General features: G+C 33.3%; 1 protein-coding gene across 1 annotated transcript; it reads right to left on the bottom strand.

The window, feature by feature from the left end:
- Window positions 1–231: 231 nt before the first annotated feature.
- LOC102801930 (uncharacterized) lies at window positions 232–17,113 on the bottom strand. Its single transcript, XM_085505734.1, has 11 exons — window positions 16,787–17,113; window positions 13,245–13,506; window positions 11,233–11,395; window positions 10,062–10,230; window positions 9,380–9,534; window positions 8,641–8,717; window positions 7,971–8,071; window positions 6,925–7,038; window positions 6,449–6,581; window positions 1,673–1,765; window positions 232–1,111 (listed from the first exon to the last, which is right to left on the bottom strand). Exons 2-11 carry the CDS (start codon window positions 13,477–13,479, stop codon window positions 867–869), a joined length of 1,485 nt encoding a protein of 494 aa, XP_085361860.1. The 5' UTR covers window positions 13,480–13,506; window positions 16,787–17,113; the 3' UTR covers window positions 232–866.
- Window positions 17,114–18,353: the final 1,240 nt, after the last annotated feature.

The following is an 18,353-nucleotide window of genomic DNA, read 5'->3' as shown; positions in this document are numbered from 1 at the left end:
TTGGGCATGGCTTGACAAGGAAGTGACTTTGACTGTGCAAATCGGGAAGAAAGATGAAGTGGTAACTGAAAAAGTGAGTGACTTCATCAACAAGTGTGAGGTCCCGGGAAAGGCACAGTGTCTGTATTGTAACGATTCTCGGACCCTGGCTACTTTACTTTCAGCTGAAAATTAAAATTCTCTTTCTCATCCCAGCTGTCATGCAAATTAATTAAGGCCTACAAACCTGAATTCTAGATGAAATATTTAATGAATAATAAATAAAATTATGTATTAAATATACAACGCCTGAGTTTTGACATATTTCATTAAACTGTGCTCTTAAAAGATGCCATAAGGATAAAACCAACATTGTCACAGTTGAATATGAACAAAGTAATTTCTAAATATGCTATTATAATATTAATAAGAACTGTAAAATACGCTATTTTTACTTATTGGATTACATTAAAACTGATGCCTGGTCATTCACATAACTGGTGTTGACCATCCTTGCCATACGTAATTAACTTTTACACAATATGGTTATTACGAAAAATTGATATTAGAAAGAAATCATGTGTATTACAAATTGTATTGTACAAGTTGGCAACTGTGTTTATTGTATGTGATCACTAACATGATCAGTAAAGTTCTACAAAATATAAGATTGTGTTCTGCATCAATATATTTAGTAACAGAATTATACATCTTTTGCTTACACCTGAAGTATAAATAATGCAAAAAAAAACAATTGATATCCTAGACACTATCTATATATAGAGTGTGAGGTAAGTTTAATTTCTTTCCTGGTTCATCAAAACCATTGTTCTTCTGGATCGGTCAGTGGAAGTCTTATACCTAGTCTTTAATTTTTTCCTGGTCCATCAAATACCATTGTTCTCTCTCGCTTTGTCTGGATCACTCACAGCATCTTGTTGGTCGGTGGAAGTCTGTTCTTGGTCTAGATTTGTTGTACTTGATATCAATTCTGATGGTTTTTGCGGCAGTATAAGTTTTGCTGTAGGGTAGTATTTCAAAGCGTCTTGTACAGCATTTGCTGTAAATTTCAATAATAGTGTATCATCTATAGCCTTCACATGTCCATTAGTTGGCAGCCATTTTGAATTCCCTGTATTCACAATTAAACAAAAAATATATATAATATATATACAAGGACCTTTGACACAATCATAGACAAGACTCAACAACTGGTGTTCCTTGATCAATCATATTCTACTGCAGATATTTTGGATCAAATGTCGTTCCTGTGTGGCCAAATTCCAAACCTACATGTCACAAGATGGCGATTGTCTTGATTGTGAAACAAGCAGCCTCTCTGAGAGGTTTACTTGTAGTACCTATATTTATAATATCAAAACAATCACTTTCAGTTTTCAACAAGAAGTCGAAAATATCACTTTACCAAAAATTGCAAAAATATTAATCAAAATTAGAGAATTGAAGGCAGTTCATTGTATAAACTGAGCCCTTGTGAAATCATTTCAACACCAAAACAGTTATAAATACGCCTGTCGCCATTTTAGTTTTTCTTAGCTCACTTGTTCTTCTGAATCGTAACATAATGCTTTGAAACAAATGCTTTTACAGTGTAATGTACTCGTGAAAAAAAGCTAACAAAACATTCATGTAATACTGTATATGAACAATTTAGGCAGGAATGAAGACTTACAGAACACATCACCATCTTTTAATTCCAAGATCTTCTCGTTATTTGACACAAACACGGCTTCACCATGGACAAGCAAAAACAACTGTTGATTTTCTAAAAAAATGTAAGAAATGTTAAGAAAACAATACTGACTGATGACATGGTTAGTACACAACACTTGCTTGATTATATAGAATCTGTATTAATTGTAGTACCATGGATATTTTTTTACCTCATAACAGTCAAAATTGTTCCTTAAACGTTGCCATCCCCTATGACAACTTTTCCACTCCCATGGATAATCCGGTATTGCCTGCAATATATTTTAGCTCTTTCCTTTTGCATCAAGACCTGTTCAGTCCAACAAGTGTCATCACCAAGGTTTTTACTTTCCAAATTTGAATAACAGCTTGGAATTTTTATGAAATGCTATGTGATAGAGACTAAGAATTAACATTGTACCTTTATGATTGGTCAATGCAACAGGTGGCTGTTTCAACTTTGATATGATTAGTAAATTAAACGCGTGTTGCCCCCAACTAAATTTTGATTGGTCAATTAATCAGGTGGCTGTTCTACCTTTGTTATTATTGGTCAGTTTACAGGTGTTTCCCCAATTTAGTTTTGATTGGTCATTTCAACAGGTGGCTGATCCACCTTTGTTATTATTGGTCAGTTTACAAGTGTTTCCCAAATTTAGTTTTGATTGGCCATTTCAACAGGTGGCTGATCCACCTTTGTTATTATTGGTCAGTTTACAGGTGTTTCCCCAATTTAGTTTTGATTGGTCATTTCAACAGGTGGCTGATCCACCTTTGTTATTATTGGTCAGTTTACAAGTGTTTCCCCAATTTAGTTTTGATTGGTCATTTCAACAGGAGGCTTTTCCACCTTTGTTATTATTGGTCAGTTTACAGGTGTTTCCCCAATTTAGTTTTGATTGGCCATTTCAACAGGCGGCTGTTCAACTTTGTTGTTATTGGTCAGTTTACAGGTGTTTCCCCAATTTAGTTTTGATTGGCCATTTCAACAGGTGGCTGTTCCACCTTTGTTATAATTGGTCAGTTTACAGGTGTTTCCCAATTTAGTTTTGATTGGTCATTTCAACAGGCGGCTTTTCCACCTTTCTTATTATTGGTCAGTTTACAGGTGTTTCCCCAATTTAGTTTTGATTGGCCATTTCAACAGGCGGCTGTTCAACTTTGTTGTTATTGGTCAGTTTACAAGTGTTTCCCAAATTTAGTTTTGATTGGCCATTTCAACAGGTGGCTGATCCACCTTTGTTATTATTGGTCAGTTTACAGGTGTTTCCCCAATTTAGTTTTGATTGGTCATTTCAACAGGTGGCTGATCCACCTTTGTTATTATTGGTCAGTTTACAAGTGTTTCCCCAATTTAGTTTTGATTGGTCATTTCAACAGGCGGCTTTTCCACCTTTGTTATTATTGGTCAGTTTACAGGTGTTTCCCCAATTTAGTTTTGATTGGCCATTTCAACAGGCGGCTGTTCAACTTTGTTGTTATTGGTCAGTTTACAGGTGTTTCCCCAATTTAGTTTTGATTGGCCATTTCAACAGGTGGCTGTTCCACCTTTGTTATAATTGGTCAGTTTACAGGTGTTTCCCCAATTTAGTTTTGATTGGTCATTTCAACAGGCGGCTTTTCCACCTTTGTTATTATTGGTCAGTTTACAGGTGTTTCCCCAATTTAGTTTTGATTGGTCATTTCAACAGGCGGCTTTTCCACCTTTGTTATTATTGGTCAGTTTACAGGTGTTTCCCCAATTTAGTTTTGATTGGCCATTTCAACAGGCGGCTGTTCAACTTTGTTGTTATTGGTCAGTTTACAGGTGTTTCCCCAATTTAGTTTTGATTGGCCATTTCAACAGGTGGCTGTTCCACCTTTGTTATAATTGGTCAGTTTACAGGTGTTTCCCCAATTTAGTTTTGATTGGTCATTTCAACAGGTGGCTGTTCCACCTTTGTTATTATTGGTCAGTTTACAGCTGTTGCTTTATCTTAGTTTTGATTGGCCATTTCAACAGGCGACTGTTCCACCTTTGTTATTATTGGTCAGTTTACAATTGTTTCCCAAATTTAGTTTTGATTGGTCATTTCAACAGGTGGCTGTTCCACCTGTTATTATTGGTCAGTTTACAGCTGTTGCTTTATCTTAGTTTTGATTGGCCATTTCAACAGGTGGCTGATCCATCTTTGTTATAATTGGTCAGTTTACAGGTGTTTCCACAATTTAGTTTTGATTGGTCATTTCAACAGGTGGCTGTTCCACCTTTGTCATAATTGGTCAGTTTACATATGTTGTTTTATCTTAGTTTTGACTGGCCATTTCAACAGGTGGCTGTTCGTGAATTCAACTGGTGCTTGTTCCACCTTTGCTATGATTGGTCAGTACACAATTTGTTAGTGTATTTTACAGCTATTCTGTGCAGGGGATTGGTGCAGTTGATACTAACTTGTAATTGTGCATTATCACACAAAGGATAGTGCAACCAAACAAATTGATAATTATTCACTAGCCATGTGGTAGTAGTGTCATTTACAAATAACTTTAAAATTGATCTATGCAAGGTGGATATGTGGCATGCACATTTATTTTGTTTTCATTTGAGTGCTGAACTTATTGTAATATGGTACCAACAATTTTAGTTAGTAGGTAACAACCATTAGTAATTATATTCAGTGAGTCAAAGTTTAACTTACAAAATATGCTTACTATTAAAACATGCTGTGTTTATAATCTCACTCAAAAACAAAGAGTGATGAAGAACCTTATATCATGCATGTGAACATTCTATCTGCATTACAAAAAAGAAAATAACATTACAAGGCTTTAACAGGCTTGCATGAAAGCAATAATCTGAATTTAACCTTGTTCAATGAGAAAACCCAACCAATTAAAATCTGTCAAAATTTTAAAACATTACAATAGAACTAATTTCTTCACTTGGCCAATCGATAAATTTAAAACCCAGTTCATAAGCACAAAAAAATGGAAATTAGTGAAAAATGAAGTCACTTTGTGCAATTTATGCCTTTCAGAGGTAATGAAAATCATTTTAATTTTAGATTTGTGGTGACAGGATAAATTCAGATGATATACAATATAACATGCATACATAGCAACACTAATGTGCAGGTGCTTCAAATGGGGATGACTTGTAGATTTAACAACTGAAGATGGAGTAATTCCTGAATAGATCATTTGTACATCTCCAACAATAAGCTTTAGACTAAAATGGCCACCAAGATCACTTGAGAGTGAGAGAACCACACAACTTGTTTTTAGCTCTTCAAAACAGTGTTCAATTCTCTTCTGTAATTCCACTGAACTGTGTACCCCCCGGTAACCAATGTATTTTGAACAGTAGACGTGAAGATGACGGGGAAAAAACACTATTTGTGGGCAAAATCAAGTTGTATGGCTTTTTTGCTATCAACAAGATTGCAGTGGTTATTTGTGTTTATTTTGCTTGACAATACAGTCAAAAAGCAATTTATTAAATCATATGTGCATGTATTTGAATCAATATAAGGAAGAATGTTCTGAATTTTTAAATAAAACATCTTGCTACTACAAGTAATCCCCTTCAATCTAATATCTTACGATTAAAAGTGTCTATGGCTTGTGCAGAATCTAACTTCCAGTGTTGGTCTACTTTGCTGTCACTGCGATTTACATCACTACATAAAAATGCTTAGAAATAGAAAATGATTAGAAAACATTGTAAAAGATGAGCTGAGAAATATGGGCTAGATAGCGGTACAAATGAAATACAAGTCTAATTGTTTTTAGTTTACTCTGGGTATTCAGATACTTCTACAATTAATGCATAAACATGCTAGCAAATGAACACAATCACCGACACCTTTCTGATACCCCTAACAATTACATAAAAGCACTCTGGTCACTAAACATGATCAGTCATCTTTTGAATATAAATTTCATTGGCTGTTTGAGATCCTGTGCACCATTTATACTGGCCAATGAATGAGAAGTATTTTACCATGTGGCTGACATAGCTAATAGGCTACATGTAATCAACAACTGTAACTGGAGAGTTAATTCAGGGTATCCAAGACCCCCGAAAACACATAGATACTAGACATAAGTCTGATAAATAAGAAATTGTTGTGACCACAAGAAGTTGACAATAAAGACACCAACATCCACTGTGTTAATAACTATATAGAAGTATCTCATTAATTTGCATTAGGCCAGACTTTTATTATCCCGTGTTTCGCGAACCCGCCGAATGAACAGGAGCCGAAAATGAAATAAAAATAAAATTTTATTTCAGCGTAATTTCTCGCGCCAGCCGACTTGTAAGCGCAAAAAAATGCTAAAAAAAATAATATTTTTATCTTCATTTTTTTACCACCCGCCGCATAACAAATCCAAGTTGAATTTTCGTGGGAGTATCATGATCAAAGTACCGAAGTCTCGCGCAGATGAGAAACAAGGTTATACATGGAATAAAATTTTATTTCATTTCTTCTCTCCGATCAATGATCTCACTTACAATTCTTTGAGAATCACACAAATGTAATGGAAATAAAAAATTAATTTTATTTTTTTCCCGCGCTTCTCAAAAAAATTGCCTTATAAAAACTTGAGAAACAAGAAATAAAAATATCTGGCCTTATTTAACTCAATTACATACATACAACTGTATGTGACTTGTACTCACTAATACCCGATATGTATATGTGACTGACATTATCACAGTGGTGGTATTTTAAGAATAAAAGGAAAAAAGGACATTTTACTAGATACTTACTGTACTCTGTTTCACTCAACACTGTTGTGTCTTTTGAGTAATTATAGGCTGTGGTTGTCATGGCAATCATGTAAATAAAACCAACAGGTACTTCACTAAACAACAATGTACTCCATAGTTTCTGCATTATAACCTGTTAAATACAGAACAGATAAAATATCAATTTCATACAATGACACCTATAAAAATTTGGACTGAATGCTTTTAATAAATGATAATGTTGTTTTTATCTCTGACTACTGAAGGACCAAGGTGTGAAACTTTTAAATTCAAGTTAAACTTGGGAAAATACCATATTTTAATACTCTATTAGAAGCTCATCTTCAATAGAAGTGCACATAAACAAAAAATATTAATGACTTATTTGACTTATTTTGACCATGGCACACCTTATCCTTATCATTCAAAAATCAGTATCATTACATTAATTTTAAATCTTCTGTGAAATCTTCTTTGCTACTATGTAAAGTTCATACCTCTAGCTGTAGTTCAGGTGCATATTCATTATAAACTTTCCGTGATTTCCACTTTTTAATCCTCATCCAGGAGTCCAGAGATCGAGAATAATATGTTCCTGCATCCAATTCAAACTGAAATTATAAAATAACAATGTTAACCATGAAAACCATTGATTTGTGGTAGTGAAAAGAATATTTTTTTTCAAGAATGTGAATTTATAAAATACAAATGAAAATTATTGTTCTTTATAATGTGCACTAATTAATAGAATCATTTTTGCCTGTTTCAATGAATAGTGATGAAAGAGACAGACAGACAGACATAACATTTGTCATTATATGTCTAGCATTTGCATGTTTAGCGAGTATTTGTTCAATGGAGCTTGGGAGAAAGTACGCAAATCTGCCAACAAATAATGCTGTGACAATTAGGGACTACATGTACGCCTAAGATAGAGTACACTTGTTTTCCCCGAATAGTATATAACGCAAGTTCATAGTTATCACTCATGGCATTCATATTTCAACAACATGGCAGTCATTTGCGCTGAGTGATGCTTTCCAATTCAAGTTAACTGAGGAAATGTGAAGATATATATGCATTGTTTTAAAGCCACATGTCTGTAGCATTTAATGTTGTGAGTAAAAAGATGAAAGTTTATATTTACGCAATCATCACTAGTATGATGTGTTGCAATCTTCTGTTGGGATCACCAGAGATGTATTTGGTGAAACAACAGGATACCAGACATAATTTATGAAACATGACTCGTACATCAAGGGATATCAAGTTTTGAAACATATTTTTGTTTGACATTCACTTGATAATAATTTTCTCGAGCATGAATGAAAAGAATACAAATTTGAATTGTTTTTTAAACATTGCAATAGAATACATTTAATAATTATATGTAATAATTATTTTTGTGGAATGAATTGAGTCGCAAATTAAGTTTTATGATAGGCTGTATTCAGTGAACAGCATGAAAATAGCTGTAGCAATGCTACAATATAAATAGATATTTTTCATGGATTATATTTTTCAGTTAAAAACTTTTTGTTACCTTATGTATGGTTTCTATGAGGGCTGCTTTATCAATTTTTATCACATGGCACACAGTGAGAGTTTTAAATGTCACTGCACGGTCTGTATTGGTAAAAAGACCTGAAAATAAAGAGTTGAGGTTTGGTCAACTTAATGCAGTTCACACATATTTCTTTATATACTCTGCGGAATGGCAATATGAACATTCAAGCAATTTATTATAAAGAAGCCAAACTGTGTTTCACAGAGCAGCAGTCATTGCAAGGATGGTGAAATGGCAGACATCCTTGTAAACTCTGTTGATATTAATGTTAGCAAATATAAATTTTTACAAAATTGTATGCCAATCTAATCTAACAAATGTTCATGAAATTGCCATTGATTGACAAAAGTGACCCAGGATACACAAAACTATGTTTGTAGCCATGTAATAAATGCTTGTCTCACACTTCATGTCAAAACCCTATACTAAGGGAATGTCATTTGAGCTAGCAAGTACACATGTGTATTTAGTAATCAAATGTCGTCAGTTTTGCTATAATAAAATAATTACACCTGTAGATAAAACACAAATGATCCAATTTGATTCAAACTTGGCAAATACACATACTCGTACACATGTAACAATAATTCATTCAAGCACTGATATACATTGTGAGTGAATTTAAGTCAGTATTGAGAATATTTACCTTCCTCTCCAACACATATGGGTGACTTCTTTGTGTCTATAGTGGTTATCACCTTTTTACCATCAACAACAGAAACTCTGAGATTTAAATATAGCATTAGAAAATTAATTATAAAACATCTTAAGTGGAGCTGACTGAACAAACCTGATAAGATCAAACATCAGGAAGTCTATGCCATAAGGAAGGTGGTATTGAACTAATTTTTAGTGAAACGTTGACAATTTTCATCAATTTATGAAACAGGTGTATACAGAATTCTTTTGTTTTCCAAAAGTACCATTAACTAAAATGTTAGTTTGCCCAATGTACACAATATTAGCAGCGGCAGTACTGTATTTGCTCCTTTCATGGCATGCACTTTTCACCACCAGACTTTCTCGCCCACATTTTTCCACACTTTTGTTATCATATTCTGCAATACTTCTGGAAATGGTCCCAAATTTTGGAGCCAACAGACAAAATTTTAATCAATTTTTAGTTTTTACCCAAATCTTCTGAAGAAAAGTGCAGACTATAAACAGGGCTATTTTGTGAATTTTTTATGAAAATAGGGGTGAAAGGGTTAATCTGAATTACAGAGGTATATTTATGGTCAAAATATGATGTAAGTATTTTAATGATTCAGTATACAACAAAATTTGTTGATATGCACTTCTATTGGAGATGTGCTTCTAATAGTGCAAAAAAATGATACGAATATTGTATACAATGCATTTGTGAGCAATGCAAGCTTACTTACTTTCCTCTGACAAGTATGCATATTTCTCTTGATGGATCTTTTTGATGTATTAAACATGAATTGGTTGGATACAACACTATAGGATTGTGCAGCTTTGCTATATTAGATATAATATAACTTAGTGATTCGTCACTCCAACTTTCTAACATTGGAACCTAGCAACAAAACAGATGACAGCATTGAATCATGTTTACAAAATGTTCCTGTCTAAAGGACTTCAGCAAAATCTGACCTGCGCAATTCATAATTTTAATCTGCTTAAAACAAGATGCATTGTACACAAGTATTTTAAATTGTCGGTTTTCCAGATACATCTAACCAATTTCAATGAAAGTGAAAATTCCATAGTAAATGACTCAATGAATGTTCGTAATATGCATTCTGAGTGGATGTTAAATATTGTGAGACTTGAACAGTCTTCCACTGAGAATTGGTCGGAATATACATGTACATGTACCACTTTCACACAAAAAATAAATGACAAAAACAGTAGAAAAGTATTTAGAGAAAATAGACAAATTATACATATCATAGCCAAAGACTGGTGGAATTCCTGAAACTTTGTCTCTCGCATAAAAATTATTTACAATAATTTTAAGGCACCAATTAATACATTTCATATGTGAAGCAAATAAATTCAATGTTTTTTGTATAGTACAGGATTTAAGCAATACTTTCTCACCTGCTTGAGGGCTTCTTTGGCTATTTCAGTTTGTAAGATGGTTTGATCTACTCTAGTATCTGCGTCAAGATGCATGTATTTCCTTAGTTTGTAGTACTCTTGTAGTTCTATTTGCACACGGTGTAAAACCTTATTTGCCTTCTCCACTGGTAGGAATAGTAAAATCGCTCTGGAATCAAGTAAATAATTCCTTTAATTTGAATGAAAAATAGTGCACCTCAAGTATTGACACACATTATGGATGGGGAGGAGGTCAACATGCATACTTTTTGCAAGTCTCAAAAGTAACAGAGTCTATGCAGACAATTGCTTGATGCCCTATAAAATAGTCAAATATTCCCTTCACATTTTCAATCAGTCAAGAGAATTTTTCGAAATTTTGGCCTTGAAATTGGGTACCCTCAAAAGAGTCTGTGTTTTGCATTGTAACTTATAATTGATCTTATTATAAAATATGCTATGTTTGAAAACCAGAATTACATGTTTAGTAAAATACTGGTTTTAAATTTGCTATTTTTGCTATAAATGAAAATCCACTTATAAAAAAAATTTATGACATGGTCAGGTCAAGGTCAAGATCAGGGTTTACCATCATTGATGCTTTCTGTTAAACTGTGGTTCTGCAATCCTTGGTATATTACCGTTGTGTAATGGTAAATATATTTTGAATGGTCAGCCAAACTCTTATTATGATTACAAACATTACCTTGAATAGACATATTTGAATAAACCTGTGATTGACAGACATTTAGAAGACACACATGGCTGTTGCCATGAAAATTATGTTTAAATTTTGTCCAACTAGCAAATCGTTACAAATATTCAAGGTTGTATGTGACAGAAAAAAATCAGTACTTCATGCATTCTGATTATTGAGAAAGAAAGACTTCACAGAGCGCTCCAGATGCATCGCCCCCAACCAGATGCATCACCATGAAAATGAGTTGCTATCTTTTCCTTCATATACCCAGAACAACAATTTAGGAATGGACTGAAATGTCTGCATTTCAAGGGCTCACCAATTCAATACAAATTCCTAATCAATTTCCCTGCATTGACTTTGAAAACCTTGAGACACAGTCATTTTCATGACGAATCTACAATAATTTGTAGAGTTGAATGCAAATTAAAAAAAAAATTCTAATTGTAATTATTGAAAATATAAACTCACTTTTGTGGAACTCTAACTCTGGCAGTACATGGAACTTTAAATAACACAGAAATTTCCCCAAAGTAGTCTCCTTCTGAGATTGTTGCTATGACATCCTTACCATTTTGCGATACCACCTCAGCTTCTCCCCTCACCACTATAAAGATTCCCAGAGCTTTATCTCCTATGAGTAAACAGATGAATGAAATTTGAATGTAGAAGTTGATATGAAGGATACTGTTTGAATAATAATTTATCATCATGATGACAAGCTTTTTAATTTCTCTGCTCAGCACTACATAGATTCCATTTTCTGTCTCACCTAACAGACCTGAATTGTAATATAGAGCCTAATAAAAGATTGCTGTTTGGTAAATAATTTGAATAATTTATTATCGTGGTATTACGTCATCCAGATAATTTTACTCCTTCCCACTATACGGATTCACTTTGCCATCACCTTGCCTATGAGTAAACAGACCAGAATTGAAATACAAAAAAAGTTAATGGAAAGATTATGTTAATAACTTATTAAATTTAGTCAGTTACGCCGGGATATTTAAATATAGATTTCTTGAAAAAGTAGAAAATTATGACCATAAAAGTATGCCACTGGGAGCAGCGGGACATGAAAAACAATCCTATTTTTTAAATTCATTTTCATCAAAATACCATACAAGTGCAATATAAAATAAACAAGCAGCCGCTGTTAGCAAGGCACATTTCAATTAAAGAACTGAAAATATCATTAGAAAATGAACAATATGTATAGTATGTATAGCAATCGGACTTAATGTTTTCAACAAGAATTCAAAAATATCACTTTTTACCAAAAATGACATAAATATTCATCAAAATTAGATAATTGAAGATATCATCACGAAATGAACAAATCTGAGAGGTCTACATGTAGTACCTATACATGTAATATCAAAGCAATCAAACTTGCGATTTTTAACAAGAAGTCAAAAATATCACTTTTTACCAAAAATGCCAAAAATATTCACCAAAATTAGGGAATTTAAGATATCATCACGAAATAAACAAATATGAGAAAGGTCCACATGTAGTATCTATATATGTAATATCAAAGCAATTGGACTTGCGGTTTTTAACAAGAAGTCAAAAATATCACTATTTACCAAAAATGACAAAAATATTCACCAAAATTAGAGAATTGAGGATATCATCACAAAATGAACAAATCTGAGAAAGGTCCACATGAACTATACATGTATATGTAATATCAAAGCAATTTGACCTTTAGTTTTTAACAAGAAGTCGAAAATATCACTTTTTACCAAAAATGACAAAAATATTCACCAAAATTAGAGAATTTAAGATATCATCACGAAATGAACAAATTTGAGAAAGGTCCACATGTAGTATCTATATATGTAATATCAAAGCAATTGGACTTGAGGTTTTTAACAAGAAGTCGAAAATATCACTTTTTACCAAAAATTACAAAAATATTCACCAAAATGAATGAAGATATCATCATGAAATGAACAAATCTAAAAGAGGTCTACCCAAGGTACATACACACCAAGTATCAAAGCATTCAGGCTTGTAGTTTTCAAGAAGAAGTCGAAATAGTAAAACATTGACACGGACGACGACGACAGACAATCACTCATATGATAAGCTCCGCTCGACAAAGTCGACAGCGGAGCTAAAAAAGTCACTGGGAAAGTTCCACAAATCAAAAAGTAAGCTTTTTTTTACCTTTCAAGACAAATAACCAGCACAATTTTTCAAATGGGAATGATCTGTAGCCAGTGAGAAATTATATGTCTGTCTGTTTGCTTTGAAACTAATCAGGAAATTTTAGTTAAAGCGAGGGAGTCGTCATCTGCGCATGCGTCAGATGGCCATAGCCTGTCATTGTTTACAAACAAGCATCTACCCATGAGCCTTTGCATTTTAGTGTGTTGTTATCGTTGCTTGGGACTCGATTCCAGCACATACGCAGGTGACGACCCTCTCGCTTTAAATATACAAAAATATGCCAGAACATGATTGTTTCTCACCTTTATTTAGAATATCAGTTTGTTTTTTGATGTCTAGTCTCTCCACATGTCTTGCAATACGCTGGCAGGTGTTGTCTGTAACGCCTCTACCAGGAGGCATTGGTAAACTATACAGACATTCCTTCAACATTTCAAATACAAAATCAGGAAGATCATGTTTACGGTTTTCAGGATTTTCAGACTCCTCACTAATTATGCTTTTTTTATCAGATGTCTTGGACGGACTTGAACCCATTGTCAAATGGTTTTAATTGGTATGACCCTAAAATGGAAAGAAAAGATACATCTGTGTCAAAGATTGAAGATAAAAAATAAGATTTTAATCAGATTGATATGCACAGGAAATTTGTACGCACACTGATTTTTAATCTAATAGAGCAATACAAAAAATACATATTTTAATAACTTTTTCTCTAATTCTGTAACACACTTGTCATTTATGTTACTTCATGCATTGCGGTATTAAATAGAGCAACTACGGTATTGATCGTTTACAAATTTCTTAATAAAAGAAATAGTTTGAAAATTTTTGGAAACTGTAAGTGAGCCATAACCAGTAAAAAAAATGCCTACTGATCTATTCATCCAACAAGCACATGAACTTCTGATACATGTATATGCTACCGGTAACAGCAATTGTTAAGAAAAATGGGTCATGCAAGGTACCAGTCATGAATGAATTTTCAGTTTTCAGTTTCCTGTGGTATGGTTTCTGCAGCCTGATACACTGTTTGTTTCCTGTGGTATGGTTTCTGCAGCCTGATACACTGTTTGTTTCCTGTGGTATGGTTTCTGCAGCCTGATATACTGTTTTGTTTTGTTTACACTTGCACTTAATATTGAATGTCTGGTGATGAAACCATTATAAGAATCGAATCGTTCACATGGCTTGGCACTGTGGTGAAGGGTGACTGCATGGGTGGCAATAATGCAATAAAAGCCACATCAAACTATTATCAGTAATGACTTTACTTTAACATAACCTGCATTTATCATCACATACTAAAAATAGATCTCTATTGCTTGTCAAACCTGGCTCAGTAAATAGTGATATTTTGAAAGCTAAAGTGTTTTTTGACTCAACACATTTCACAAGGAACGTCATTTGACCCATTCACAATAAACTTTTTCATACTGGACAGTGTAGTTACTGACAGTTCATCATTAAATGCAGGTTAAAGTGACAACACCTGTTGTTGTGGTATTTCTTTCTATAGACTGATAATAATAGATTAAGCCTACCATAATACAGTATAGTACAGTACAGCCCTATAAGATCAATAGGCCAGTCAACCACGGAGCCAAAGACCAAAGAGCATCATTGTCGAACAGAATTCTTTACATTGGAAACCATAAATAGGATCGAATAAATCCTACTTGAGTTACTGTCACAGAAGAAATCAACCAGTTGCAATTAAGTTTTATATATTTGGGCGTTTTCACACCACAATGTCCAAATCTTTCGGTAAACAAAACCACAATACTTCCTATACATCACATTTCCACCTCAGTAATTATAGGCAACAAAAGATTGTAGTATCATTGGTGAAGAAAACTGTCACCATGGTAACTGGGTAAAAAAGGTAAGAGTATTAACATGACTGAGCGATGTGATTAAAAGTTGCACATTTAAGATATGATATACATGTAATATTGATTTTCTTTATTGATTTTTCTCAATGTAATATGGCCCTATACACAATAGCAGTATATACGAGGATTATATTTCTGTTGTGTGTAGCCCCTAGCAAAAGGCTCACAATTTCTTTTTACCCCCCCCCCCTCCCCACTCACACACACATGTAGGGGTGCCAAAGGCAATTACAGTTTGCCTTGGTGCCTATTGAAAAACATGTATTTTTCCCTTATCAATATTCCTGCAATACATTTTTTTTATCAAATTTTTAGTTTAAAAGAATGGGCTTACATGATCAACAAATTATGGCCCCTCTCAACTCTGAAGTTCAAGATCTGTTGAATACTCATTCAATGTTTCACAAATGTAGAAGGATTCGTTTCAGCAGATTCAATGTATGGATATTCAGTAGGTTTCAAATTCACTGAAAGGCAGGAAACAATACACACTCAGGTTACCTGAAAGTTCACTATGTTTTTAATGCAGTATACTTCAATAGCTATCAGAGAAATAACAAATAAATAAAACCTAGCAAGATTTTACAGTCTATAGCTTATAGTGAAGCCAGACAAAATCACCTGTTGCAGTAACAAATTGCAAAAAAGACACAAAAAACAATGGATACAACAGTTTTAGTTGTTGAATGGAACTAATCAAGTGTAACTGACCCCAGCAGTCACTGTTTCTACACAGACGGTAGTGTAAACACTGCAGTCAATATTATTGATGTCATGAAGTAACTAAGTCGTTTTAAGGTTATTGAAAAACAGAATTTCCTATATACAGTGTCAATGATGAATAACCTATTAAAAACATTAATCAATAATAACTACTATAGTGAAGCAAGTATTTCATAGAAGTAAAAAAGCTATATATAGTGTTACTTCAGATATTATGGTTACTCACAAGTTTTATACACGTGTGCATATTTTAAGCACTTATACCAATGACAGTATTTTGCGTCAAAATTTGTCTACCTTTAATTGTTTTAGCATTGGCCAATAGTATGTGTACTTTTTTGATTAAATGTCAGTCTTTCTTTTTGAGAAAAACAATAAAATATTAGTATGTATAAAATGTCATTTTAGTAGCGGTTTCCATAGACAACAATGAAAACACAACTCCTCATTGGAAGCCCACTACAAATATTGTCTATTTTTTTTAACAATTCCTTGTACGACATGTCAGCACAATTTTAAGGTATTGTGTATTTTGAAACAATATAGTAAAATGCTCCAAAAAAGACAAAACATGCTATTTTCACTACATTTTGTACATTGAATATCTCCGAACAGAAAAGGTGACCCCCCCATATTTTTAATTTGTTTTTTACATTCCTTTAACATGATACAAATATGTATGTATATCAAAAGCGTATATAAAAATGAAAAAAAATAATAGTATTTTTACTACTGTAATTTTCACTGAAAAGACTACGTTTTGTAGGAAATTTATTTTCACTGATTTTTGACAAGTTGAATGTAAAATATAGGGAAAAAGGTATATTTGCTGGATTTTATTTTCATTGAATAATTCCTTCAGTGAAAATTAGTTGCAAGCAAAAATAAAGTATTTTACAGTATTTTGTAGCATCTATTAACTGCCTAATTTATTCTGCCTGTATAAATACAGATGTTAAAAAAGTCAGTGATTTATTTTACTTTTCTACTGTCTTTGACCTTATAAAGGTAACCAAAAAATATATATTTTTTTTCACTGTTGAACTCAAAATGAATTATGATTAATATTAAATAAAAGATATAAATTCAAAAATCAGTAAAATATGAACACATATGAATGGTCTGCTAGTGCAAATTGCTTCATTGATTGATGTATTGTCATTTAATTATATTTCGTTCAACGAACTAATGACTAATACATAAAGGTGTAAAATGACCATTCTTACCTTAAACTCTTGAATTTATAATACGATGTGATACGAACCATTTCAAATTCAAGTAAACCAAAACGCTATTTTCTCGGTCGTCTTGAAGTTCAAGTATAAAAAAATTCGCAAACTGCATCTCAAAAAATCACTGCATCTCATTTCAAAAAAATATATATATTTTTTTTACTTCATTTTCTGCAGAGTCGGCATAGTCTGTTCCAATTCGGCGTGAATTATTTTATGTGGTTTTTCACGTTTTCTTGCCTAGCGTTAGTTACAGCGTCCACTGGTACGGTAGCAACAAAAATCGTACGGAGTCTATTTACGCAAATCGTTCACGGGAGGTGTGAGGCCACCTAACTCACTGCAACAAAATTCGCTACCTCGGGTCACTGAGACTTTTACTCAAGAATGGATTATTCATATAAAAATGCTGTTAAAAAAGTGTAATTATAATAAATAATAAATCTTTATAAATTTTAATAAAACAATATACAAAATATTTTGTAACAGAGAATTCGCTATAAATTTCAACTGAGCTAGCGTGTCTTGTTTATTTGCCCAAGTTTATTTCCTCCAACAAATGTGTGGTAGCTGACAGTTGGTCACAACCGAAACGCAGTCGTCAAAGTGTTTCAAAATGGCTGGATTTATTTATTTATTTACTTATTGACTCTTACACAATCCCCGGAGGGAAGAAAAATAGAAAACATGCTAAGTTTGAATGTTATTGTTCTCTGAATTATTTACTCACCCTGATATCAGACTACTATCTATCCTCGGGGGCGGAGCTACGTCACAGACGTTCCACGTTGCTAAGACGCGCACCACTGTACCATGCATTTCTATGGGCTCTGTGCGCGCTGCTGTGGAACACTGGTCGAGCCGGTGAAAATTCGAGAAAACAACACAAACTCAACTTTGAAGTAATCCCGAACAATCAAATTTATATATGTTACACACGTAGGGCTAATCTTGTTGCACTGTTCAGAGGAGTCTCAACAATCACCCCAAAGTACCGTTTTCTGCGAGTTTTGGGCCTTTGTTTTCACCGCTGCGGGTTGCCAGGCGGTGAAAATGCCCGGATGTCCGCCCCCGAGGATAGTCATGGCTATAGTAGACTTAGCCCTGATTGATCAATGCAATTTTCAACTAATTTTTCAACTAATCAAAGTTCTGGGAGCGTCTGTTATTTTTATTTATTTATTTATTTATTTATTTATTTATTTGTTTACGTGTTTGTTTGTTTGTTGAAATCCAACCAAACATGAAAAAAAAAGAATATACAGCGTAACAGTAATTAGTTACTTTATAATTCTTACATCTTGGATGCTACTAAATAATAAAAACATATTAATTAACTATATCAAACCAATATAACACACTAACCATTATCTCATCTATCGATTTTTCATTCATTTTTTTCTCTTCAGGTTCTCCTTCCTCGTCACTGTTCATCTTGAAAAACACGTACACAGAAAATTCAGTGGCTAACAATACGAATTGTATTTGTTACTGTAATTGGTACACAACAATTTACTCTGTATGTGATTAATCTATACAGAGATACATTGTAAAAAATACT

The sequence above is a fragment of the Saccoglossus kowalevskii genome, chromosome 11, assembly GCF_978046115.1.
Source record: "Saccoglossus kowalevskii chromosome 11, keSacKowa6.1, whole genome shotgun sequence".
Classification (NCBI taxonomy): domain Eukaryota; kingdom Metazoa; phylum Hemichordata; class Enteropneusta; family Harrimaniidae; genus Saccoglossus; species Saccoglossus kowalevskii.
The sequence above is the reverse complement of the archived record's forward strand: the minus strand, read 5'-3'. Positions and strand labels throughout refer to the sequence as shown.